This window comes from Coloeus monedula (genome assembly GCF_965178545.1).
Source record: "Coloeus monedula genome assembly, chromosome: 17".
Lineage (NCBI taxonomy): Eukaryota > Metazoa > Chordata > Aves > Passeriformes > Corvidae > Coloeus > Coloeus monedula.
Genome location: NC_138797.1, coordinates 15487336 through 15514316, shown reverse-complemented (window position 1 = coordinate 15514316; position 26981 = coordinate 15487336). Strand labels below are relative to the sequence as shown.

The following is a 26981-nucleotide window of genomic DNA, read 5'->3' as shown; positions in this document are numbered from 1 at the left end:
ACTTCCAGCCCATGAAGTTAATTGTACGACATCCTAAATTACACACATTGGGTTAAGGTTCTTCCAGTTTTGCTGGGCTATTTTCTTCCCCTTTCTGACTTCCTCAAAAGTGTGGTTAGCCTCAAATCTGGAGAGGAATCCATGCCCAGCCTCAAAGCTAGATTTGAGGAGTAACTGGTTTGAAATACTAGAAAGCTCATGCCAAGACTTAAAATAACCACCCTCCATCCTTCCTGATATTCTGGTAAGAGAATGGTTGTGTGCAAGACCTTTAATTTAATCACTGTATAAAATGGCATTTCCTGGAATTTTCTGGCAAACGAAACACTCGTAGAGTTCAGATTGCAGTCTTACTGTTCACTGACTACACCCAGAGTTCAGAATACTGAAATTTGATTTTTAACTACCAAGCTTGCTAATATTAAATCTACCTTGCCAGGTACTGATACAAATGTGATGCTCATTGATAAAAGGATACCAAATTGTTCGTGTAATTGCTAAACAGATAAAGGTTGCTGTACTCTGGTTTTAAGTTTGAAAAGTATTTGTAACATCCCTTAAAGCCAAGAAGGACACAAAGTAATTTCTCAATGTCTGAATTTTCAGCCAGCAGCTTCCTGTGGCTCAGCAGGAGCAAGGAACACAACCAGGTTTTCTTAGAAAGGACTCAGCCTTTCCAGGACTCCGTGCCTGGTGGTGCTGGGACACAGATTGCCAACCCACCGACACCTCTGAGCGGGAGCTAATGAACTCTCACCTGATGGACTGGGAAGTGATTTCTGATGAAGTAATTTGGAAAACCTGCTCACAAAATGAGTTAAGGCTCAGCTTTTTTCTGAAAGCAGAGAAACACAAGGAGCTTTTTTGCTGATGTAAATGCCAAAGCGTCTTTCCAGTATTGTTCTTCAAACACATCTTGTACTGCTGGAGTCCAGAGCTGGGAGCCAGCCAGTCCAACCTCCACTCCTCTGAGGTAAAAAAGCACAAAAAAGGTGGGGAAAGAACAAGACAAATTGAAACCATCTCCCCCTGCAGGTACTTGTTCTCAGTCATCACTTCACACCCAGTCAGTTCAACAAAGCCCAGAACTGCTCATTCCACATCAGCATCACCTGGGGCACAGAGCCCCAGCTCTGGCTCCAGGGCAGGAACAGCTCTACCCACCCCAGCCCTCCAGGCTCAAATGTCTGCACAAGTGCACAAGACCTCTGGGAAATGGTTTTGCTGTGCAAAATGTTGGACCACTCAGAATAACCTCCTCCTTCAGAGCATTGGGGGAAGTTTCAAAGGTCAGTTTAGTTCTGGTACAGTATTAAACAGCAGGCACTTGCATTTATGAGCTGTGCTTAAATCCAACCCGCACTGTACTGAAGAACAGTTTTGTTCTCTCCCATCAGAGTCCCCTCAGTGAATCCCCTCCTCAGGGGGCTGGCTCAGCTGGCAGCTCCCTGCACAGGGGCCACACTGCAGGCCTGGCCTCCCCACACCAATCACAGCTTTTAACAAACTCAGTTTCAGTTTTTCTGGTGTTTCAATAACTTTACCTTCCCTGCCGGCCCAGGCCTGTGCTCCTCCATGTGGGAATGGTCACTGCTCCACAGCACTGCCCTTCTGGCCCTCAGGCCCAGTGCTCCAGACACACACAGAAGGGTTTTCCAGGTAAAAGCAAATCTCGGTTCATTGAGGAATTCACAGACCTTGTTTCCCCAGGATGCAGAACAGGCAAACCAGTACAATGCTATTTATAACTCTGTTCCTACAGCACTGAACAGGAGCAACACATTTCAGCCCAAGTTATTCTGTAAATTTTCAATAACCTTGAAGGAGGTAAGTATTCAGTAAGTACTAAACAGAGAGGCCCCAGCAGGGCTCGAGTGCATTTGGAAAAACAAAGGCAAAAAAGAAGGAACTGAATATAGTGAGGTGGGATTTACCAGCCAGGAATGTAGCATTAACATATAATAAAGCAAATATTTACATTAAGCACAATACAGCAATTTATTTAGATGCTTAAATGAAGAATACAAAGGGAAATAAAGATCACAAAATTATACATACTACAACAGTGTGTATATATTAGATGGTATAAATGAATACAACACCTTGGTGGTGTTAACTAAAGATAAAACTAAATATCTAAACCCAGCACTTTGTCTCAGTGTGCTGCTTCAACACAATACACTTTTATACAGATCTAAAAGGTGTCAAAATTAGTAGCTGCAAACTTGTTTCTTGCATGTGATTTTTCTTTTTTAGCTTAAAAGATTTCAGAAAATGGCTCTGAAATATGTTTGTCATCAGTTGTCATGTCAAGGATATTCAGAACAAGAAAATTCTATAATACAACAGAGCCCAGATATATTTTTATGTTGCTGGCCTCTGGCTGGAGATTGTACAAGGTTATGTGCAAAAACTAAGTTTGTCAAAATTCATACTAGAGCAGTCTCAAGCTTTGCTAGGGAAACTAGGTACAGCATTTATTACACAGCAGGGCAACACTAAAAAAGAGAAACAGATCTATGATGGGTACACAAGAACAGTTCCATAAGCTTCACTTGAATAGGTCTAAAAGACTGTACAAATATACATTTCAACTATTCAGAATGATACATGAAAACTCCATTTCCCCAGAGTCTGCTATACAGGGCACCGGGTCGCTGGCACGGCGCTACCGGAGAGGGGCCTCTTGGAAAGACACAACTCAACATGGACAAGGTGAAAGGAGGGTTGAAAATGCAGATAAAATAATCCTCTGCGTTTCTCTGTGTGCATTCTGGAGCCACCAGCGTATCCATTTTCACATTAAGTTACTGTGCTCATCCCAGCAGGAACTCCCCAGCCCCTGGGCCAGCAGATCTGTACAGGAGCCCAGGCAGCAGCGGCCCCCATGCCAGGCGGTGCCCGCGGGGCAGGAGCAGCTGGCAGTGGAGCAGTGCCCTGGCAGTGCCGCGCGGGCAGAGCCGCTCACGCCTGCTGGCTGCTGAGCTCCACCCCGGGCAGGCTGCCGTGCATGGGCTCGGCCCCCACGGCCCCGAAGCCCTCGCCGTCCTCGCTGTCCATTGTGCTGCTCTGCCACTCCATCTGCTCGCTGGCCAGGCTCTCCTCCAGCTCGGAGGCATTTTTCCATTGTGACTGGTCCTTGGACCAAAACCCTTCTACTTTTCCATAGGAACGATTCTTCCACTTTGACTGTTCTTCATCACTTTCAGATCCACCCCCCTTGGCCTCCACAGGGGGTTTACTGCTCCCAGCATCTTCACTTTGAGAAGATTCATCTGTCCACACTTCTGGTTTTACCTCCAATGCATTATCTTCAAAATCTGAAACCTGCTGGGAACCAGGCCCGCTTTCAGACTGGGAAGCTCCATCTTTCCATTCCACTGCATCATCCTGGTCATCCTGATCCCCTTCACTGTCTGAAACATCACCTACCAGTTTTGTTGGCTCTTCAGCAGAAATCATCTCTTTGTATTTAGAGCTTTCCTCTTGTTTTTGATCAGCCTTCTCTGGAGACTGTAACGCGTTTTCCTCCAGGATTTCCTTGGCTATGCTGTCCTCGGGGTTCTGCACTGTGCTGTCGGACGAGGGTTTTCCACCCACGTCAGAGACGCGCTGGCCGAAGGGACTTTGGCTCTCGTTGTACTCCTCTTCTAGGTTTTCATAGCTGTCTGAGGAACTGTCATTGTCTTTTTCTAAGCTGATTTTTTTATCAACAGTCTTACTGACATTGACTCTGGAATTCTTCTCGTCATGGTTTTCAAACAGCCATTCAGCATCAAAATCCATCTCATGTTTGACTTTGTTCAGCTCTTTCATGTTGAAGCCCAGCAGCACCCCGGGTTTGTATTTTTCACAATCCCTAACACATTTCTTCCTTTTGTTGCTGAAGTGAGATGCGATATCAGATTTCCAGAGCCACAAACTGGCCGCCAGCTTTTCGATCTCTCTCCGAGTGGGGTAGGGCTGCTTATTGAAATATTTTGTAAGAAATGTTTTCCTGGCTTCGTATGAATCATCTTCGTGACCCTTGGGGTCCAGTGCTAGAACTACGGGTTCTTCAGGCTTCTCCTCAAAGGCAGAGGGGGAGTCATCATCGTCCATCTTCCTCTTCTTCATCAAGGGGAATTCCATGTGTTCGTAGGTGCGTTTCACGGGCGCCGCCGCTGGGGACTGGCCCAGCCGGGACGATGTCCCTTTGTCCTGCCCGTTCTGGGTCTTGCCCACGCCCCTGCAGTGCACCAGGTGCAGCGTTATGGTGGAGGCCGTCATGTTGCTCGTGTACACGCCCAGGCAGTGGATGCACTTGTAGGTCAGCTTCTTCTCCACAGGGTGAACCGTCTGAATCACCTGGTGCCTCTCCCGGAGGTGATGTGCCAGGGCATCAGAGATGGGGCCTTTTAGGATTGAAAAGCACAGAGGACACAGAGTTTTCCCCACATCTTTTTTGTAGGGCACTGCTGCTTGTGGAGAACTTTTGACTGGTACATCAGATTTCTCCTGGATTTTGGGCTGTGGTTTTGGTGGAACCGGGGGGGTGTTCTGAGCGTGGTAAGCTACAGATTCGGCAGGAGCATCCCGCAGATTGTAGGTGGTGACAAGGAGGTGTATGTTCGTGTGGCTGCCCTGCTGCAATGTCAAATCAAAGGTCAGGGTGGAGTCAGTTTTAGGTCCCATCTCCTCATCCACGTGCACCATGCGCATATGGGCGGCCATCTTCTCCACATCGTTGAAGGTGGAGCGGCAGTAGGGGCAGGACAGCCCGTGGATCAGCATGTGATTGAGCAGCGTGTCCGTGGGCAGGTAGCGGTTACAGTAGAGACATTTGCTCGTGAAGTTATGGATTTTCATGATGTAGTTGGCCACTGCAGGCACCTTCTCAGCCTTGTGCTCCTTCTCAAAGTGGACACTGTACACGTTTTCGGGGAACAGCTCGTTGCAGATTGTACAGATTTTCCACTTCTGTGTGGACGAGGTGTTGACAGTGGAAGGACCTGTAGCGGCCACGGGGGATTTGGAGCCAGACTGACCCAGAGCTCTGGATGCTGCCTGGGACTGTGACAGCGATGCCTGTTTGAGCTGCGCCGACGACAGCGAGGAGGAGTTGGCAGACTGCAGCGAGTACCTGGCCGAGGCCTGGGACCTCTGCTCCCCTCCCAGAGTGTAAGGCCTTCCATTGCCACTTGCTGAAAACTGTTTCATGCTTTGTGATTGCTGGGAAAGAGAAACAGGTGCATTGCCACTGAGGCTGAGCCTCCCCCCTGGCTGACCGACGTAACTGGGGGGTACTGATTTGACCCCGTAGTTGTTCTGCTGTAGGTGAACATTTGACATCATATTGACTCCTGCAGAATTTAACGTGGGCTTTGGTATAGTGAGTCTGTTCATCATCTGCTGTGACGAGAGTGAGCGGACACTGCCAGCAGAGAGGGCACCCATCCTCTGAGGGAGTCCCATAGGCTTTTTATCCTGGGGTTTGGGAGCTATTAGCATCAGAGGTTTAGATCTTGGAACCACCACGTTAGTGTGACCTATCATTGCCGTGACCTGGTATCCGATCCGTTCGTGGTCTTCGATCACGTGCTGGACTAAAGCTTCGTAGGATTTCGGCATGAAAAGGCATCGTTTGCAGTGGATACCCCCCTCCTCTCGGGCACTGGAGCTCAATGGAACTGCACCATTGAGGGACTTTTCGCCTCCCTTGGCTATGTAAGGAGCAGCAACGTGCTGAAAATGTTCCCTGTAAATGTGCTTTCGAACGATTTCGTAGAGCGGGTCGCGGTAAGTGCACTTCTTACAGTAATAAACAGCTTGTTCCACACTGTCAGCCTGCTTGGGTTTAAGGCTCTCGTGTTTGTTTTTATCTTTGAAAGTGCTGATGCCTCCACTCGGTGTATTGGCATTGGGAGCGTGGAATATTTTAATGTGCGTTTCCAAAGTCTTTTTGTCCGCGTTGAAGGTACAGTAGGGGCAGTTGAGCAGGATCCTGTTCTCAAAGTCTTCGCTGTGAACATTCCGGAAGTGGCTTTTGTAGGCTGAAAAGAACTTCGAGGAGAAGGGACATGCACTGCAGCAAAAGGGCTTTGTCCGATAGTCCTTGAACAGAGAACAGAGCACAGACTAAATATTCAACAGCGCTTCTCAGCAAATTAACACCCATGATATTCTCTATGCAGATTTTCTAAACAATACTCATGAGACTCCCTGCTACTGTCTCAAACCTTCAATTCACTTCTCTCCCAGTTCTGGCCTGCAGATCAGGCCCTAAAAAGCTGATCACATGAACATACATGATGTGGTGAGTGCCAGGGGGTCCCTCAAGGTTTAACCATGGCCTCGGCAGGTGAGGCTGAGTCAGAAGCGTCTTTCCCTATCAATCACAAAAAGCCTCCTCCCTGCAGCTGAGCTGCAAGAAAAGGTCCCTGTAAGCTCCCTTCTGGGGGAAAGCCAAGCAGGATTGTTTAAGGAAATGAGACTGCATCCAGATTAGATACTGCCCACCTAAATCTGCCAAACTTTAGAGATGTAAGATGGATCTATAACTTGAGCCATTTCAGTGTCTTTATCCATTACACACTTTAATAGCAAAGATGGAATTCCAAACTTATTTTGGGGGAACAAAAGGATTTAAGCTTACCAAGACACAGGCTACACAAGCCCTTAAAGCCACCAAGCCTCTTCCTTGTGATCAAAGCATAAACCTGATTCTTAAACCAATCTTGAATGAGGAACAAAAAGGAATTTGAGAATCCTACCCTTGCAGTTTGCCTGCAGCTTTTGTACCATTTAACACGGTGCCAATGCAGCTCTTGTCAACTGCTATAGCACAGTCTGAAGTCCACTGGCCTTGGGGACAGCCACAAGCAACCTGGCACTTCAGGTGGGGTAACACATGGAATTCAGAGTTACAGAGATTCCTCCTGAGCGTCAGAACAAGTCCTGTGCACCGAGCTGCACACAGGTCACAGGTGAGGGAGCTGGAGAACTGCACTCTCCCTCCGCAGAAGGAATCTGGAATATCTGTTCTGGCCACCTGCTGAAGCCTCACACACCTGGTGGGCTGGAGACTGGCCCCAACCAACCAAGAACTGCCTCCTTTCATACTCCAATTTTTATTCTGGGTTACCTGGAAAAAGGGACATCAGTGTGTTTTATGCAAGACAGTACTAAAGGGTCATTTTCAGATTAACACTAGGAATCCACCACAGGACAGGTCCCAGTTTCCTCTAAGAGCTCTGAGGTGCTCACAGAGGGATTCCTTTGTAGAGAGGTTTCTGACCTGTCACTGCTGTGGTGACTCTGTCCTGCAGCTCCAGGAGAGGCTGCTGCAGCCCACACCACTTGCTTGAACCAACAGCATCACTTCCTCCCTCCACTGCTGGCTCAACTCAAAATTCCTTTATTACTGGCTAAGCAACATCTCAACAGCAGAACTTCCAGTATCACTGAGCTGCTGTGCAGAACTAGAATGCCCAAAGCAGATGTGGGACACAGCCTGTGGGACCCAGGGCTGCATGGACAGTGACCCTGCACTGAGCACAGAGACGTGTCCAGTGAAAACGGCTTTGGAAGGGATGGAAACCAGGAATAAAACATTTCAGGAAAGGCAAAAGACTCATTGCCAGCTGTATAAAGTTGTTGTTCCTTTGGCCAGAGGGCCAGTGGAATTGTGCTAGGCTTAGGAACAGGTGGGAATGGGCTCCTAATGTGCAGACTTGAACAAGGACCCACCAGCTCTGCAGTACTGGCCAGCCAGGCTCCTGATCAGGAACAACTTAACAAAGCAAAGAAAAAAGCACACAGCTTTTTGCTGTCCCTTGAGCTGCCAACACATGAAAATCCATGAGGAAAACTGCAGGAAAAGCTCTTGGCAATGTCTGTGAAATGCCCTTCAGTACAACCCATCTCCAGCCTCAGTGTCAACTGAAACTCTTACCAACCTGGTTTTTTGTAAGCGATGGGTCCCACAGTCCCACATCCTCCCATGTAGTGTTTTTCAAATAAAAGTCATTAGGTTCAAACTGCTTAAAATCCTGGAGAAGGGAAGATGGGAAGAGAGGACAGAGAGTCAGAACCAAGGCCCAAGGGCTCCCTTAAGCAATTCCTGAGCACCCCTGCATCCTCCCAAGTGCTGCTGGCCAAGGCAGAGACCATCACTCGAGGCAGTGGGGGAGCTTGGGGGGCACCTCCTGGGAGGGGTAGAGCTCTCAATATTCTCCACATCACAAAACACCTGTAGAACACCTTCACCACTCATCCTCCTGACCAACCCAACAATGCAGTTACAAACTCATCTCATTCCAAAAGCAATCCTGGAAAAAAACATTCCCAAACTGATGTGTGGGTTTGGGGGATTTTTGGCTGCTTTGTTGGGGGGTGGTGGTGTGGTATTTGTTTTGTTTGGCTTTTAATTAATTTCACACAGGAAGCTTTTAAAGTTGGACATGTGTGATGTCCAAGACACCCAATTCTTATTAAAAAAATTATCTTATGAAGCATTTCTTTGGCATTTCACCTTTGGCATGAAGTCAGCAGCACATAAGGACTCCACTGAAATGAATACTGCAAGTAACATTGTCCCAGTTCAGAGTTCTGCCCTTAAATGTGAGACTTGCTCCACGAATTCTGCAAGCAGGAAGGACTGGCATTTCTTTCTTACACATCTCACTTAAATGCTCTTTAAAGAGACACTGAAAGAACATGCAAAGCCACAGAGATGAAGTTTGTCCAGAAAGGCAGCACAAACACCCTTCCCTTGTAGGAACTGACCCAGGCACAGAGGTGATTCTGTAACTTCAGGACCTGCTGCAGCACAAACACTTCCTGAAAATCTCAGACCCATTTCTGCCCCAGTATCCCACACCACTCCTGGTTCTTGCAGCATTCCTGGATGTTCAGTAGCCACTAATATTTCTAGAAATGTTTACAGGTACATTATATCTCAAGTTTCTAATTAATTCCTACTTTGTGTGGAATCTAAACAGGTCTAAAAATAAATCATGGCATACACAAATACCTCACTGTCCCCCTAACTCTGCAGCATTTTAGCTCTAACCCTTGCAGGTGCCATACTTACTTCTATATGTTCTTTACAGTATTCCAAACCAATGTCACTAAGAATTTTTTTCACAGTTTTCCGGGCCTTTCTTAAACTGCCAAGGTTGTTGACAGGAAGTTGGAACATAGTTTCTATTGAAAAAGAAGAGTAAGAGAAAAGGTTTCAGTCAAATGTGTTTTGTCTGATAGTGCTGCACTTTTAATTATCAGTAATTGCCTGCCTCATTTCCCCACAGAACAGGTATCAGAGCTGTACCATTCCCTAGCACACTGCCACATTCTCTGGCTTGTTCCTTGCTGAGGCTGCCCATGAGGCTGCAGAGGGCACTTCTAAAAAGGCAACAAACTGCTGGAACAACTATTGCAGGAGCAATGGGCTGCCTCTGGAAAAAACTTTCATTTATTTAGAGTGTCTGTCTTTACAAACCCCTACAGTGAAGTACTTCAGAACTCAATTCTCTCCTGTGCAATGTATCCTAACTGATTTGAAAACTGGCAAGCTGAGCTTCAAGGTTTGTGTCCATCTTGTAAGAGATTTCACAGTGTCTCTTCAGTGACAAAGATGCTCCTTGTGTTCTCCTGAAGACAGGGTAAGAAATTAATGCTGTTTCCTCCCTTTACTGTACTCAGAGCTTCAACTGGCTGAAGCTGTTTAGCAAACATTCTCCTAGGAAGAGGGAACCTGAAAGCTTGGTCAGATCCCTCCAGAGAGAGAAACCACTGGGAAAAGTACAAGAGATGGCTTAAACCTCTCAGTGTCCCTGGGAACTGTCAGCCTCCCTCCCATCAGTGCCCACAGTTCCACTGGGCCTGGCTGGGGCTGCCCAGCTCATGAACTGCTCTTTTCTGACACTATCCATCCTCAGCTCTACTGTAAAAACCATGTGTCATACAACCTAAATCAAGCCAGGTGCCTTTTAAAGAAATAAAGGGTCATTTCACTGCTTCAGAAACGCCTCGAGTCGCTGCATGATCCCATTTTTCCATTTTCCAGAAAAAATGCAGTGAAGCAGCTCAGTCATATATGTTCAGGATTTGATTTAATATTTTCAAGTGAATTTCAAATCCAAGGAGATCATCAGAAATGTTATTCCGGGGGATTAATAGGAACTGCAGAAAGAGCAGTGCATGAACACACTGCACGTTAAAGCTCCTGGCAAGCTGGGCTGCTTTCTTTGAAACTCAAGAATGAACCCCTGTGCTTGCAAACAAAAGCATTTTTGGTCTCATGACACAGCCAGAGTCCGTTTTTGTCTTTAGGCACTGACCACTTGTACACTTGGGTCAGCCACAAGTCTCAAAATACTGCTTGATATCAAACAGCTGATTTCAAAATGCCCATGAACTTCTTCACCAAAGGAATCAAATGCTTTCTCTTAATTCCTGTGTCTAATACAGCTGAACATGCCACAGTTATCATGATATATAGAAACTCCAAGAAAGCCAATTATTTACAACTGCCTGGAAACAACATCTCTGGTCTATCTGCAGCTTCTTTTTGTCTCTGCTCTTTGCCTGCCTCAGTCAAATTTTAAAGACAAGAAATTCCCTGGATGTTCTTATCACCACCCATCACAACAGAAGACAGATCTTCACACGAAACCTGAACTTTTAAACGTTACCTTTTAACATCAACCTTCCTTTACAAGTTCTGCTGGATAGCTGAATGCAAGTCACCTAATCGTAACAAAACCCCTCATCCTTAAGCAAATACAGTTAATTTTATTTAGGAAATGTCTGACTATTTAATCATAGTGAGTGGAGAGCCTGATATTATTACAGTCTGTGACTACAACAAAAGCTTTTAGCATCTCCATCCATTTCTATTTACAGCAAGTAACTTCAATTGTAATGTAAACATCACTCTGCTGGCACCTCCTTGGATCAGGACATTAAAGCAGTTGGGATTAAGCAGCCTCTCAAATCATCATCAAGGCATTAATGCTGGTCTGGAAATGAGGCATCCTTTATCTGACCAAAAGCTGATGTTTAAGGGAAGACACCTGGAGTATCTCTGACCACATCGATCCACACTGAAGCGCTGGGTGGAATGAATAAACCACTGCTTAAAACCAACCCCAACAACACCGACTAGAAATATCCAGGTAGGATCTTCAGGTGCCTCAGAAGGCAGATCCAAAGATCTCCCTCATCTCCAGTGTGTGTGTACACAAACTGTCTGACTGCTCCAGTCACAAAGGAATGGCAAAGGAAGCACAGCGACTGTGAGCAATATCTGGAACCTTCCTTTGCTCTGTGCAGTTCCCAGCATAAAGGTCTTGTCCACAGCCAGGTATTGACTCCAAGAACAATTCAGTAGCCAAATGCAAGCAGAAAAGACAAGCTATGAAAGAGCAAAAGATTACTAACTTAGAAGAAACACCATCAAAGTTTTTGTTTTGCATTTGCAACAGTGAATGTTTTCTTCACCACATTCCTGTGCCGGTGCAAAGAGCCCTCCCTCTGATCTCACCCCCAGCACTGCACTCTGACCCCACAGAAGGTGTGCCCTCAGAGACAGAGGGAGAAACACCAAAGCCCCACAGCAGTCAAATCATCAGAGGGGATAAAGGACAGAAAGCTTGCACCCATCTCTACACTGCAAAAGCTGTTTCTATTTTAGTGTAACTGAAATCTTAATTCTCCAATGGGTCTTTTGTACTTTGGCCCTGGTCAGGACCCCCCTTTGATGCCCCAGGTAAAAGGTGTTGTGCTGTTCCTGCTCTGACCCACAAATGGGGGATCTTCCCACGTGCAGCTTCAAAGCACCCACAGGGAACAAGGCTGTTGTGACTCTGGGAAAGGTGCACCAGCTTCACACCAACACAGCCTTTTTCTCTTGACTGAAATCTTCAGCCAATATTCCAAATGTGCCCCATTGTGTTACTTTCATGTCTGGACATTATTCAGGGTGGTCCCTGTGCTTGGTTCACGTCTCAGCTTTGCTACAGTACAACCAAGCACAAAAGATTTCTACTGTCACAGGCTACAGAGTAAAACAATGGTTTTCAACCAGAAATAAAGACCTAAAGAAATAATATGGAGGAAGATCCTGCTGTGCAAAAGAACCACGACAACACCAGTCTAGTTTCCCAGCAAATCTACTCTAGGTTTTATTCTCTTTATGCTTAACTGGAAATGTCACCATGTCCTGCCCACTGCCAGGGAAGCCTCCCACGACCAGCAGGCACAGAACATGGGGGACCCTGAGCACTGCACTGAGCAGGAGTCTGCACTCAGCACGGTCTGGGGACAGCATCACTGGGAAATGGCAAATGAAAACCCACCATGGAATCCCCAAAAGCTGAAAACAAACCCCCCTAGCCCCCAGAGCATTTTATCTTGTTCAGGCACCCCAGACCTGTACGACTTGGCCATGGACCCCAGGGCTCTTCACAGAGGCCACTCCACCTACCCCTTCTGCACTAAGGTAATTTCTTCATAGGATCATCATGGGATGGCCTGGGTGGGAAGGGACATTAAAGCCCATCCAGTTCCACCCCTGCCATGGACAGGGACACCTTCCACTATCCCAGGTTGCTCCAAGCCCCGTCCAACCCAGCCCTGGACACTTCCAGGGATGGGGCAGCCACAGCTGCTCTGGGATGCCTCTGTCAGGGCCTCACAGGGAAGAATTTCTTCTTAATGTCTTCTCATTTCTTCTTTTTATCTCTTGAGCTGAATGTTTCTTAAAAGCGTTCCATGAAATTTACACTTCCATTCAACTTCTGCTAAGTAACTGACCTCAGAATAAAACTGCGGATGCGATTACAACCCTCTTAGGAACGTTATTAAAAAGAATGAAATAAAGCATCAGTTTTACCTTCTCTTATGAGCACATGAGGTTGACCCTTCCTTTCCTAATGCTCTCATTTATTCCTATTATGAAGACTGAGAAAACCTGAATTTTTTGGTGATCTGACAACCAGAATTACCAACTACAGTGCTGAACAAAGCATTAGGTATGAACAAGTGTGCAAAACAGACAATTGTATAAGCAAGGTGCAAACCCAGCCTGTTCTGTGCCATCGTGACTGTGAGTTCACAGACATACGCAGCTCAATCTTACCTTATTAAAATAATCAGCAGTGTAAGAACTCTTGTTCATTAAAGCAGATTTTCTATCAATTCTAAACTAAAAGGTACTATTTACTGTTATTTCTGTGCATGCTTATAAAACACAACTGCTCTTCCTCTCTGTTTTCCCCTCTCCCCCTCATCATCCTCTGCTGCTTCACAAGGTCCATCCTTTCCGTGCTCTTTCCCCCTCTCCTCCTTTCTTTGCTGGTTCTTGGCCTTCTTGGTCCTTACCTCGCTCATTTTCCCTCTTCTCCTCTTCCCTGTGCCAATTCATTGCGTCCACATTCTTTCGTCGCTCTCTCTCATCCTGTCTCCACCGCTTCTTGATATCTTTGTCCTTAACTTGCTCATTTTCTCTCCTCTTCTCATCATCCCTGTGCCATTTTATTGTTTCTGTATTTTTCTGCGGCTCCACGCTTCTTTTGAGATAGTCTTGTCGCCTCCTCCTCTTTTTTAACATATCCCTTTCCCTGGCACGAGCCTGCTTTTCTTTCTGGGAAAGAAAAGCTTTACGGGGCATCATGAGCTGCTGCTGTACCTGCAATAATATCGTATCCATGGAATAATGCACTATACACACACTCAGTCAGGCACAACACCTCATTTGGCGCTCAACACTTCACACACTCAGTCAAGGCAATGCCCTTCTCCGCCTCTTCCCTCCTGAGCCAGGGCTCGCTGCAAGCTGGGTAAGGCCAGGCTGGGCCAGCTCCAGGGGCTGCCTCAGCGGCACTGGGCAGTGACCCCGGGAGCCCCCAGGAGCCCCAGCCTGAGCAGTGGCATTTCTGTCCCCTCCCTGCAGCTCCTGCTCCCCCAGAGCCTTTGGCAGCCCCTTGGCACTGCTGCTCCCGCTGAAGGAACAGGCTGTGGACAGAGTTGGGAAGGGAACTTGGGGACCTTCAAACCTGGCTCCTCTCTCCCTGGAGATACATTTAATCCAACTTAAAGGTGCTCATTTTTCTTTCCAGACCTCCGTGTCCACCCAATTTGAGTGAAAATGGCTCCCTTTTCTCTTGGCTGGGAGGAGGGAGGGGGGATTAGGAGACAAGCCACAATCTGAAAAATTGTGTAAGCTTTGTTTCCTGGGGAAACCTGGCCAAAACATTTAACTGCAGTTAATGAAATAAGCCCTGACTCATCTACCCAGACTTCCTCCATGTGTTATGTCTTGCTATTCACAGGAACAAAGGGAAAAAAATGAGACTATTTACTTGGAGTTTCTGCTGACAGCATTCCTGAGGAGTGGGGGCTTCTTGGGGCTGGTGTTTTGAGGCTTGGGGCTTTTTGGTTCTAAAGAGGTGTCAGTGGAGACTACATTTAACAAATTGTTTTTACTTTTGGTCATTTCTCTGTAGTCACCCAACACATTCACATCTTCAAATGTAACAGTGATAGTACCTGCAATTTTGAAATCATGGAAGAATTTATACCAGTATTGATAACCTTTAAATATTTTTCTGTACACACTGAGCAATGTTTCAGAAATGGCAAACTGCAGTTGTGGACCAGGTTTGAGTTTTTTGGTTGGGTTTTTGTTAAGTTTTGAAGAGAGTTGCAGAGGTCTAATCAAAATGAAAACTGCAGAAAGGACAAAATTACTAGATTACAATACTTAAGCAAAGCCTAAAACAAAATGAAACAAATGTACTTTTAAAATTTAGCTACCTTATGGAAAGCACTTGTTCCCAGCATGCAATACTCCATCTTTTTCCTACAGAAAAAGCAATGTTTCAAACCCTTATTCTAAAAGCTGTTCCTTTCCCCTACAATACAACCCACCCCACACACTTAAATGCTCTACTCTGGTCCATTGCCTTTGTTAGGTCTGTATCATGATCCCATGGCTTTCATTCCAATAATTCAACCCCAAATTTCTTAATACCCATAATAATGCTAAAAGGGAAGGGCTGCAGCAGAGTCAAACACCATGATCAGAAAAATTCATGCAGTTTGGTAATACATTAGTACATAAAATTCAGATTATGCTAAAAATTACTTCATTAAAAGGGTAACTCTCTACCAGACAGCCTGGGTTGGGGTATTAAATATTTCTCAGTAACAGCTGGCATTAAATTCAAAAAGCAACGGGAACCCAGGATCAGCATCCTCAGTGCAACCCAGACAGTGCAAATCTGTACCATAGTTTCAGTTCTCTGTGGGCTGGGTGCCAGGACATTACTGCTGTTTACTAGAGCAAACTTAACTCATTAACTTTTTAAATGTACATTATCGTTACAATTTTATCAGTAACCTGGTTCAATTTCAATAACAATAGCATTAAGTAAATTGGAAGTGAAACACATCATGCAAACGATTCTCCCTCCCTCCCCCACCCAAGGCAAGTACCGACATTTCAATCTGTCATTGTGATATTTTCTTTCATTTGTTTTTGTTTGGTTTGTGGTTGGGGGTTTTCCCCCCCTTTGATGTTATCTTTTCACAGGATTCTTCCCTCCATCCCTTTACACAGCCCATTTTGACAGAGCAGTTTATAGACAAATGATAGAAAATACTGTAGTAAAGAACATTTCAGCTGAATTTCCAAAATTAAACATTTCACTTGAGATTCAAATAAGTCATGTCATATTCCAAGGAATAACTTAAAGGGACATCCAACTTAAATTGTAGATCTCTGAACTTCCCTATCCCAAGTCAGAGGGTTTCCCCCAGCTTGTTTAGCAGTCCAGAGTCATCTCTCCTGCAGTCTAAACCAGCTTTTGCCTTCACCTCTTTTTTTAAAAAACTTTTTTTTTTGTTTTAAACCAACGGAAGAAGGAAATTTTTAAGCCAGGAGGCCAATTAAGCTGCAGTGAAGCTGACAGAGTGATGTAATCCAAAGCCCCCCAGCCCCTCAATTTTTCTAGAGTCCAAGTTGGTGTTCCTTTAAGTTCAAAATGTCCAAACCTCAGAAGTAAACAGTCAAAACTATCCTTTCAACTACTTTTTGCCCATACTTTGCCAATGAAAATCTTAACTCCTCCCCATCTCCTCAGTACTTCTGATGAGGCATTTACCTCCAAAATGAATGGTGCTTGGGCGTCTCAGACTCATTGGACAAGTTTCATGCACAAGCCTCCAAAGCCAATTCTCCTTGCAGAATGCCCCCCTCAGGGTTCTGCTACACCCCCTGGGGGAGCCCAAAGCCCGGGCACAGAGGAAGGCTCATATCCTGCTGGACAAAACAAAGTGGGAGAGACAAGAGATAAGAGATGTGGTAAGGGCAGTCTCACACTGATAAGTACAAACCCCAGCCCCCGTGCCTCTGCCAGGGCTGCAAGGCAGCTGTGCTGCAGTGAGTCTGAGCAGGTCTGTGCTTCAACAACCGATTGTGCCGGGGATGCTGCCTGAGGAACGCTTCAGTGCTCAGATTTCAGCTCCGTTACCCAGTTCAGAAGCCCAGCAGTGCAGAGGCTGGGGGTGCTCCTCCTCACACTCCATCTACCCTCTGGAGTGCTGTGGCTTACCCTCAGTGTGCACCTCCCAGGAGCTATCAGCACCAGCACAGCTGCACCTGGGGACCCCTGAAGGACACTCGGTACCACCCTTGGACACTTCCTGGGAGGTTCCCATGCAAACAGGTCCCATCTTACATGACAATGGGACATCAAACAGGAGACGTGGCCTTCAGCCACAGCCCTGGGGACACACATTCCTCTGCGAAACACTCAGATTAAAACTGGCAGAGGATGGGAAGTTTGGGGGAATGGCATGTAAATGATCACACTTCTGCTGGCAGATTGATCTCTCTTCGACTCACATCACCCATGGACAGAAAGTCAGTCTTGCACAGACTGGAAACACAAAACGTAACATTAGAACCATGAAATCTGAAATAACCAAATCTAAAGTTTATAAAAGCAAAACTTGTTGAGTCATTAGTAATTACTCTGCCAGGGAATACGGCCATATAAATTGTTAGATTTTAATCTCTTGATTATTCACACAGAACATCCACAGCTTGAAGTACAGAGTGCTTTTCTTTGGCAAGTACACTTCCAACATAAGACACTACAACATTTTAAGAAATTAAAAAGACAGCATGCTTGAAGTACTTCACATGGTGGCAAAACTGAATGCTGGAATGTTGCATCTGCTTTAACAAGACCATCACCCACACCTTCAGCCATGCAAGGATGGATGATGGGTTATTTTGTTTTACACTGGATCATTTTCTGACTAGAAGGCAGACTTGTGTCCCTGTGTATCTAGCAAGTCCAAATGAACTCTCTCCCAGGGAGTCCTCCCTGCAGCAAACACTTCTGGGTGAGGACCCATCAGCCTTGAGAGCAGATCAGCGGCAATTACTGCATCAGGCTGATGATACTGAGCTCAGGGAAGTACTTCATCCCATGCTGGGTCTCCCAAACACTGAGTAGCATTTCCCTGTGCTGTGCTGCTGACAAGGATCCCCAAGCATATGGCATGCTTCTTACTTTATGTCATCCAAATTCCTTTGATTTTGGCCAGTATTCTGCCAGCATTTCAAGCTGAAGAAGTTACTGGTTTCTACCTAACAGCCCAACACAGGATCATACACCAGAGATGGCAGCAGCTCTGTGTTCCTGGGCGAGATGAAACAAGAGTTGGTTTCTCGATACTGTGCTTTTTATTTCCCTATTCCAACTGCTTTTGAAACAAGGTAACTTTTAATAATTTGCGAGTGAAGTGCATTTCATAGCATGCTCTAACAGCCAGCCATGAACACAGATTTCTAGAGAAGGCTGGTAACGCAACACTGAGTGAAATATCTTAAAATACAGGGAAAATATGCAAGAAAATGAACCTGTGGTTCCCACAGCAACAGAAAAGCTGCCTCTCAGTGTATGCAGGTTAAATGATGCTCTGTGATGTGATGGTGTATAATACTCTATATTCACATGAGGACAGTGATGGCCTGTCCCTGGGACCTGACAATTCCAGGACTGCTGAGCAAGGAGCAATGATAGCCAGGAAGCCCAAGGATATCTCAGGGAAGAGTGAGCAAATGAGACAAAAAAGGAGTAGAAGTATCAGGGAGAAGAGAGAATTTGGGAGAACAGAAACTACTGAAAACTTCCTTGAAAGTAGGAGTTGCAATTAACTCTCTCTCCTCCCTGTACTGAGTGACTGAAGAGTCTATTCCAACACACCTCTCTCTGGCTGACACTGAGCATTTTCACTTTCTTCCCTTGGACTCTTCCCTCTCCTCCTTATTTAAGCATTTCTGGCCTACTTTTCCGAGGGCTGTGCACCCACACTCCTGTGAAGGTAATGAGATTTGCAGTTTAGCAGCACATCAGAAATGCCAGACAAGCGAGGGCTCCTTTTCCAATCCGCTATAATCCTGGAGGGAGCCTGTTTTGTAACACGACATTTCCAACTGAGAGCACCTCCTCAGCCTGTCCCCTGAGCCCCCTGCAGCAGGAAGCTCCTGCCCAGGAGCAGTGTGGTCCTTCAGCTGCCCACAGCTCAGCTCCAGTGGGAATTTGGGGTGCAGAGCCAGCACCTGCACTGAGTGAGCCCCAGCTCTTCCGCTCAGGTCTGTATCCAAAACAGGACTGGGCACATGAAAGAGGAATCAACACAAACCCTCAATTATACTCTCTGAAAACCTCAGTTTTAAAACTGAGATTATCAAACTGAAGGAAATCCTCAACTGCAAGATGCCACCTGGACGAAGCACTGTAAGACCTGAGCCACACTGTGCACAAGACACACTCCAGCTCTCCCTCACAGGCAAACAGGCAATTTGTTAACAGCCCCTTTGTCAAAAAGCCAAGGATTTAAAAAATATTAGAAACCACTTCAGAGATTAGATCAGCAACTTCCAAAACCAGTTTCAAGCTGTGTGTCAAAACAAAAGGACCATTTCACACCACTTCTCAGAACATCCTACACAAGCATGGCCTCAGGAGAGAAGTCCATCTAAAACGTGGTACTAAAAAAACCCCACCTTATCCTTGGGAGGAAATTCTGAGGCTAAAAACTTTTAACTTGCTGTTTCAGTGGTTGCAGGCAATTTTCAGCAAAGGCTTATGAAACTCTGGTTTATACATTTTTGTTTGGGCTTGCTGTCTAAGCTCAGCTTGGTGACTCTTGCACTAAGAACTCCCAACTTCCCATCAGAGGAAGAACTATGGAAGGCAGTTGTAGTGAAAGGAATCAGTAAGGCTGATATGCCTCAGTCTCCATTCATTCTTATTTAAAGGCTAAAAAACCACCTTCTGCAGTCCAGCAGAAAGATCTCCTAAGTAATTCACACACTTCTCATTCTTGCTCAATTTCTGGAATTTTCCACTGGAGCCCGAAGCTCCATCTGGTGGGTGTGGACACTCACTGCAAAACTGAGCGGGAATTAACTGTTTCCTCATCAACTTCGGTTCAGTAGGAAGAGTCCTGGGCACTGTGGCATCTCTACACCCCAGTGTGAGATACAAAAGGGTCAAATTTTGATTGCTCTGGGAACCACAACTCCTTATTTCTGTTCTGATGAACAATCTGCTTCCCTAGGCTCTTCTGGGAACTCCTGGTGGGTTTTCTGATTCTGATGATGTAGGCTGAAGTATGTTAAAGAATGCTGGTAGCTGAAGTTGAATGTTTTCTGAGGGATCTTTTCAACACACTTGATAAAGGCCACATCAACTCTGGCAACCTCTACTGCATTCTGAAAAGCACTTTGCAATCATGTCCATTCTCTAGGGCATAGGAAATCCTGAATTAGAGGCACTCACAGCTCAAGAATTAGGCTTGCACACCTCCTGCCATCTTAGAGAATATCTTTTGTGACTGTTCAAGACCTCCACAGATAAATGTTTATATGCACACAACATGGGCAGTCAAATCAATATTCAATACACATCCTCAGTGTGAGAGCCAGGCTTGTTCAGGGCTATTTCTAAAAGATTTTGGTGTGAAATGCAATAAAGCCTGCACATCTTGCAGAAATTTGAAATTGAGACTGGAGATCATTGAAGCACAAAGGATATTATTTGCTTACACCATGATATCCACACTTCAGTGATCAGGAAAAAAGGCTGCATGAATATGCTCTACAATTCCAAAATAATCCTCATCTAGATTGTACCTAAGCATGAACAACCCCAGAATAAAAATAATTTTGGAAATAGAAGCACGTTTAATGAATGAGCAGTTACCATTTAAATTTAATCAAGAATCATCCTAAAATTTTCAACCCAAAGCTCACAAAAAACATTTGTGTAATTAAACAAAGCAGCACAGTAGACACTGTGAAATGTGCAAGAACAAAGCAAATAATCAACATACATGTAATTTATGACAGGATTACACCGACTGGGAAACTGCAACCAGATTAGACTGCAAGTGAAAACGGTCCCCTGCCCTCTGTGTCATGTTTCCTGACATCAGCACTATGTCAACAGCCAGAGCAGAGCCCTGATGCAGCCAGAGGAGGGGTTTGGGGCAGAGCAGCTCCTTCCCTCACCCAAACAGCGGTGCTGGGCCCGGGCCAAGCCCCGGGGAAGCAGCTCCAGCCCTGCCCTGGCAGCTCTCACACACACAGACACACACACAGACATAGTCAGGTATTCACCCCCAGAGTGCAGAGCAGCCCTGCTGTGCCCTCAGCAGCCAAAGGCAGGGCTGCATGCGAGGGGCAGCACAAACCAGCACACAAAAGAGCACACAAATACTTTCCCCAGCTCATCCAAAGCCCCGCCAATCCATGCTTTCTCAGACAGCAGATCCATCAGATACTGGAGGGATCTCGCCAACTGGCTGCATCTGAGTTTTCCGAGGGTAAAAATAGGCACTGAAGGAGGCTGGTGCTGGTTGTTTTCCCTTGCCTTACACTTCACATACGCCAGGCACAAACGCTGCCATTACAACACGGGGGAAAGGCTGTAAACAAGAGCTTCAAATCAGTCTTACCACTGCACACTTCTTACCTCTTTCCCTCTCTGTCTAAGCATAGCTCCCAAGGGTTCCAATCCCTGCCTACAATCCAGCGTTAGTCCACCTCAGCTACTGCTGTCTTCCATCTGCCTCAGGAACCTTCAATAGGCAAAGGGCTTCACAGTAGCAACAATGGGGAAACAAAACAAAAAAGAAGATTACAAACGTGAGTTTGACTATTTAGGTGAAAAAAAAGTATTTTAAGACCACTGTCTTGCCCACTTAACATTTCCAGAGCCATTTTGTCCCCTTACTGTTGCTGCTATGAAGCTGCATCACCAACAGCTTCCTTGGCCCAGGGGCAGCAAAAAGCACAAAAATCTGAGATCCAGAGTCCCATCAGAAATCAATGCACAGAAGAGGGAGAACAGGATGAAAGAAAGTATTGGCTGAGACCTGGGAGAGGGGAAAGGAGCTGGGGCACAGAAGAACAGCCAACAGTGAAGGCAGGCTTGAGAGCAGGCCCTTTCCTCCACTGCAGGACTGGAGGAGTTGGAGTGCTCCCTCAGGGAACAGCTGATCACACAGTTGCTTTATTTTTGTTTCTTGTAAATAGTTTCAGATAATACTTGAGAAGTAGATCCTAAATGAAAGGTTTTTGCTACATGATCTGCATACATCTGCAGGTGTGATGTGTCCACAAGGCAAACTACACAGGCTTTGGACTCAACAACCACTGTCAGTTTTCATCTAAACAGTCTTTAATGCCACCTTAAAAAAAAAAAAAAAAAAAGTAAGGATATAAATGGTGGTAACTCAAAGTGACTCACTGCAGAAAAAATGGTATTTACTCCATTCTTACTCCAAACCATCAACTGTCATTCACATTCAAGAACACTACAGTGAAATGAGAGACACTAAATACAAGCTCCTGTTTGCCTTTTGACACCAGAGCTGCAGTGAAGCTCTGAACAGTGCAGTTCTTGCCTTGAGGCACATGGCCCTCAGGTAGATAAACAGGAGTTACACCCTCTTGAAGAAGCCTTTATTCAAATCTGAAACACCCATTTGATTTTTAAACCAGATCTAACTTCTTCCTGAGAGCTCAAAAGGAACAGGCCAATTTGGCCATCCTGCCTAGGAAAGCAAGGGCATTCTTCCCAAATGTGTCAGGTGAGGCAACACAAACCTTCCACATATACTGCAGGTATAGTATTTATTTTTAGTAAAACTAAATTAACATCAGCAAGGGTTCTTTTTCTTCTAATGCAAAGAGACTCAGAGCAGCACTTTTCATTGTCATCTCCATCTCTTACACTATCAAGAAACACACCTCTATCAACAATTTATTTATATAAGCAGGACTATCTCCACATTAAAAATTAGCCTGTTATGATTATGTTCATAGGAACCATACTCTCTCTATGTACACAAATCTAGGCACAGAGGAGATCTTCACTCAATATAACAAAAAAAAAAAATCGTGTGATGCTTGTTTAGATGCAGGCCAGCATAGTCAGCTGTTGCCCTTTTAAACAAGCATGTTGCATGCATCTTAAAGAAAATAATCCCACTAAATGTAGCATTATTAATAGACAAACTCAGCTGAACTAACGATTTTTTAAAATCCCCCAATTTTGCCCATGCAGAGAGAGCAGCTCCAATGGCACTTGTGAAACAACACACTGAGCAGCTGAGCAGTTGCAGCCCCAGAGCTGTTCCCTGCATCTCCTGGCAGCTCTCCTACAGTCTTTAGACTGGTCCTCCTCAGATCTGATACTGCTTTGTTCATTCCCAATGGAATTTTGTCTCCCTTAAACATCTCAAGTAGTGGAGCAAAGATAACTTTCCCTTTCTGAAAACAAAACCCAAAAAAACCCACCCCAATACATTTCCTATTAAGCTGCTAAATCTTATTTACAGCCACCTCAAAAGAAACACATTAACCCAGAAGCACCATCTTTGCTTCCACAAAATCACTTGTTTCAATTTCTTTCTTTGCATCAGTCAAATCAGCTGCCATCTTAATAAACAGCTATAAAATATACATTTGGACTGTATGACTTATGACTACTGATAAGATTCTGATATGTTCCTGTATTCCAGGAATTCTACTACAAACGTCAATGTTTACTTTCAGTATTTATGTTATTACTGAGTGGTAAAGCTGGGCTGGGAATAATCACCCATTATTCACCCTGCAGTGTGTGAGCAGCACGACTCACCTGCCCCAGAACACGTGTCCTACAGCTCACAGCAAGCTCAGGATCCGCACAGGGAATCTGGGCAGCACCCCACAAATGAGACTTCACACTGTCACAGCTTAACCCACACACTGTGGCAGTACCAGGGACCACTTCTGAAATGCTAATGGGCATCTTCTGACCACTGGGAACTTCTGCCCTACACACAGGGAGAACCCATCAAGTTCTTCCTCTCAGCCTGAGGAGCACACACACCTTCCTGGGTGCTGTGTTTGTGCAGCTGATGCTTAACACTGCAGGGCATGAACTTTCCAAAACAGTCAAGAAGTTCCTCTCCTGTGAAGACTTTTCACTCCTAACTGTGACACTTGTCTGTCTCATCTACAGGCAAACGAGTCACCTTTCACTCTCCTCATCTCCTGCACATCCAACAGCATCTCCCTCCCAAAGCCTAACACAAGTGAACTTACAGGCTTTTCATGACAATATACCCTGAAGCAAAAACAGTGGTAACCTACAGAGATGCCTTCTACAAACCTGTCTGATAGACCATCGCTTCAATTCAAAACAAAAAAAATTCTTTTTAGTAATGGGGCACTAAAACCATATCAGTTTTCAGTGATCTCAGAGATGTCCCCTGGGAACATCTCATGTCTGTTGGATACCAAAAAATCACTCTTGAATGCTAACTAAGAAATAATACTAATTTGAGCAAAGGGCAGCTAACCACCAAAAAATAGTACAAAACCAGTCAGCTTAGTATCACTTCTGGAGAACAAGTTACTTGTTGTATGTCAGAAAGGACATCTCTATTCAGAATGAAGCTGGAAGTATTTGCTTCAATAATCTTCAGAAAAGGTAACCATTATGTTACAACCCATCAGCATCTGGTGCAATTCTCTTAACAACAGTATTCCTCTTCTGTTGTCTCTTTTAAGATTTCAGCACAAATCACGGTAGATGTCCATCTGCTGATATCAAATTACTGCCCAACATCTGCAACTGCACATCTGCAAAGGAACCAAGCTTTGCTTTGGTTTGTTATTAAAAGCAGAAAAAGGCTTTTCTGTTTCTTAAGCAGACTGATCTTTCTCACCTAGAAGGATGACAACTTGTGATTATGAGTTTCCAGAGTCCTGAAGTGAAAGTTTTCCCGAGTAGGAGACCCTGCAGAAGGGAGCACTGCTGGGGCACATAGGGCTGAGCTGCACAGCAGCCAGCTAAGGTCGGTCCATGCTACCCTGACAGGCGGGAATCCTCTGCCTCCGTTACCTCACACCTCCAAACAGAAATAGAAAATAGCACCAAAAATAAATAAAAACATAGCTAGGAAAAAAACAAACTTAAGAAAAAGGAGAATATCTCTGCAAGGAATGCAAACCACTTTGACACCTACCAAACGGCTTAAATACACCCAACAAACAGCGACCATCAACACCTGGAAGCGCCTAGTTACGGGGGCTCTGCCCTGCGGTCCCAGACAAAGCCCCTCGAGGCTCGCCCCACACCGTACGCTGGGGGCTGCAGCCACGTGCCCAGAGCTGGGACAGCCACCGCTACGGCGAGCCCCGGCTGAGCTGTGACACGACCTCGGCCCGAGTCCCGCAGCCCGGCCCGAGCCGGCCGGTGCCTCCCGTAACCCCCCGGTCCCCCCGCCGGTGCCCCCGCCCCCCGCCGCAGCGGTGCCCGGCGCGCAGGGCGCCCCCTGCCGGCTGCCGCCGCGCAGCGCCCCGGCCGGGCTGCGGTGGATTTGGGGGGGGGCCGGGGTGTCACGCCCGCGGCCGCTGCCGGGAGGCACCGGGGGGACCGGGGGTGCGCGTACACCCCGGCACCGCGCACGCACTGCCACTTGTTTTGGAACCACCGCCCGGGCTGCAGCTGCCGGGGGAAGGGGGTGCGTGGCACGGGGGTATCTGGCCGGTGCGGCTGCCAGGCGCCGGGTTCGGTGTCCCCCGCCTTTGTCTGAGAAACGGGTTTCGGTAACCGTAGCCCGGGGCAGGCACGGGTGAGGCAACGGCGCTGCATCCCGCAGCTGCGGCTTGGGATGGCAGCGGCGGATCCCGCCTTTTCCCGCGGCCAGGGACCCCTCCGCTGCTCCCATTCATCGCATCCCCGGCGCCGCTCCAGCATCAACTCCGCCGGCTGGGCCCGGTGCAGCTGCACACCGGGATGCCGGACCCGGCCGGCGGCTCGCGGTCCCGCTCCCTCGGGCTGCCGGGACACGTCCGTGTGGGGAAGGGAGGCGGCCGGGGCCGGCGGCGGGGAGGGAGCAGCGCCGCGGTCCCCACAGCCGCCGGGGCTCCTCAACATGTGTGCGGGCGGGGAGGGGCCGCTGCCAGCTCCGCACGCCCGGTGCGGCGGGCAGGGCGGCGGGCACGGCGCGGGATGCCCGGGGGAGGGAGGGGGCGGTCGGGCGCTGTCCCCGCCCGGGTCGCACCGCGGACCCGCGCTCGCACCTACCTGACCGGGCTCTCCTCGCAGCGAGGGCGGGCTGGGGAGGGGGGGGGCGCCGGACCCTCCCCGGCGCCGCCCGGTCCCGGGGCGGGCGGGCGGAGCGGAGCCGGCAGCGGCGCGGGGGAGACAAAGGGGGGGATGACGGGGGGGGGGGGGGCAGTGTGCGGGGCGGGCGGTGCGGAGCGGCCTCGGGGGCGGGGGCGGCGGTCACTGGGCCGGGTGCCCGGGGCGGGGGCGCGGGCGGCGGGCGGGGGCAGCGCCCGGGCCCCTCAGACAATACAGCCGGGTCCCGCTGCCCAGAGCCTGCCCGGGCCAAGATGGCGGCCGAGAAAGAGCGGAAGTGACGCCAGACCCTCATTAGCATACGGGACTCATTGTCCGGCGGGAGGGGAGGGGGCCGCGCCCCGGGGGGGCGGGGAAGCCCCGGGGGTCCCGGCGGGACCGGCCCCGCCGCGCCCGCGGCACCGGGCGGTGACACGGCCCCGCCACGGGGGGGCCCCCGCGGGGCGCACCGGGGCGGCCGCGGCCATGGCGGCGGTGGCGGCGGCGGGATCTACCCCGGTCCCGCTAGGAGGCGCCGCGCCCTGCGGCTGGGTCCGGCGCGGGGATCCCTCCGCCGCGCCCCCGGCCGGGACTACATCCCGTCCTGAGGGGCCGCCGCCGCCGGGGCGGGGGCGCGAGCTGGGCGGGGCACGTGACCGCGGGGGGCGCGCACGTGACCGCGGGGCGGCTCCGGGAGCGCGCGCGGGCCTCGTGCGGCGGCGGCGGCGGCGGCGGCGCCTCCTCAGGGCCGCGCCCGCCCCGCCCGCCCGGCCCCCGGGCCGCCCCGCCCGCCCGGCCCGGCCCTCCTGCCCTGCCCGCCCTGCCAGCCCGGCCCGCCACGCTTTCGACCCGGCCTCGAGGCGGCGGCCCGGGCCCGCCGTGCTCGTCCGGCGGAGGCTACGAGGATGCTGAGGGGCCTGGAGCAGCTCCGTGCCCAGGACAGGCTGAGGGAGCCGGGGCTGCTCAGCCTCGAGAGGAGCCCCAGCTGAGAGGGGCCCTCAGCCCTGGCTGTCCCTGGCTGCAGGGAGGGCTCAGGGCAGGGCCCGGGCTCTGCTCCGGGGCCCAGCAGCGGCACCAGAGCACCGGGCACGGCCTGAGCCCGGGAAGTTCCACCTGGACAGGAAGAAAAACTTCCCTGGGCAGTGACTGAGCACTGAACAGAGACCAGAGAGGATGTGGAGTCTTATTCCAGAACAGTCTGGACACACTCCTGTGCCATGTGCTCTGGGACGGCCCTGCTGAACAGGGAGGTGGCACCAGCTGAGCCACTGAGTGCCTCCCAGCCTGACTCGCTCC

General features: G+C 48.2%; 1 protein-coding gene across 4 annotated transcripts; it reads right to left on the bottom strand.

The window, feature by feature from the left end:
• Positions 1-889: 889 nt before the first annotated feature.
• Positions 890-25945, bottom strand: ADNP (activity dependent neuroprotector homeobox). 4 transcript variants are annotated; one of them, XM_082292858.1, is made up of 8 exons: positions 25650-25945; positions 24286-24468; positions 21039-21161; positions 16149-16303; positions 13366-13672; positions 9074-9186; positions 7938-8030; positions 890-6093 (listed from the first exon to the last, which is right to left on the bottom strand). In XM_082292858.1, the coding sequence occupies exons 5-8, from the start codon at positions 13655-13657 to the stop codon at positions 2965-2967; spliced, it is 3627 nt and encodes a 1208-aa protein (XP_082148984.1). In that variant the 5' UTR covers positions 13658-13672; positions 16149-16303; positions 21039-21161; positions 24286-24468; positions 25650-25945; the 3' UTR covers positions 890-2964. The 4 variants fall into 4 exon arrangements, with proteins under 4 accessions (XP_082148984.1, XP_082148985.1, XP_082148983.1 ...); XM_082292859.1 differs by lacking the exon at positions 24286-24468 and having other exon boundaries at positions 16149-16306; XM_082292857.1 differs by lacking the exon at positions 24286-24468.
• Positions 25946-26981: the final 1036 nt, after the last annotated feature.

Excerpts from the sequence above, each read along its gene's own strand:
- ADNP (XM_082292858.1), bottom strand. The coding sequence starts at position 13,657 with ATGATGCCCCGTAAAGCTTTTCTTTCCCAGAAAGAAAAGCAGGCTCGT. Across the intron at positions 9,187-13,365 it reads GAAGAGGGAAAATGAGCGAG|AAACTATGTTCCAACTTCCT; the intron begins GTAAGGACCAAG and ends CTTTTTCAATAG. Across the intron at positions 6,094-7,937 it reads CATCGCTTACAAAAAACCAG|GACTATCGGACAAAGCCCTT; the intron begins GTTGGTAAGAGT and ends TCTCTGTTCAAG.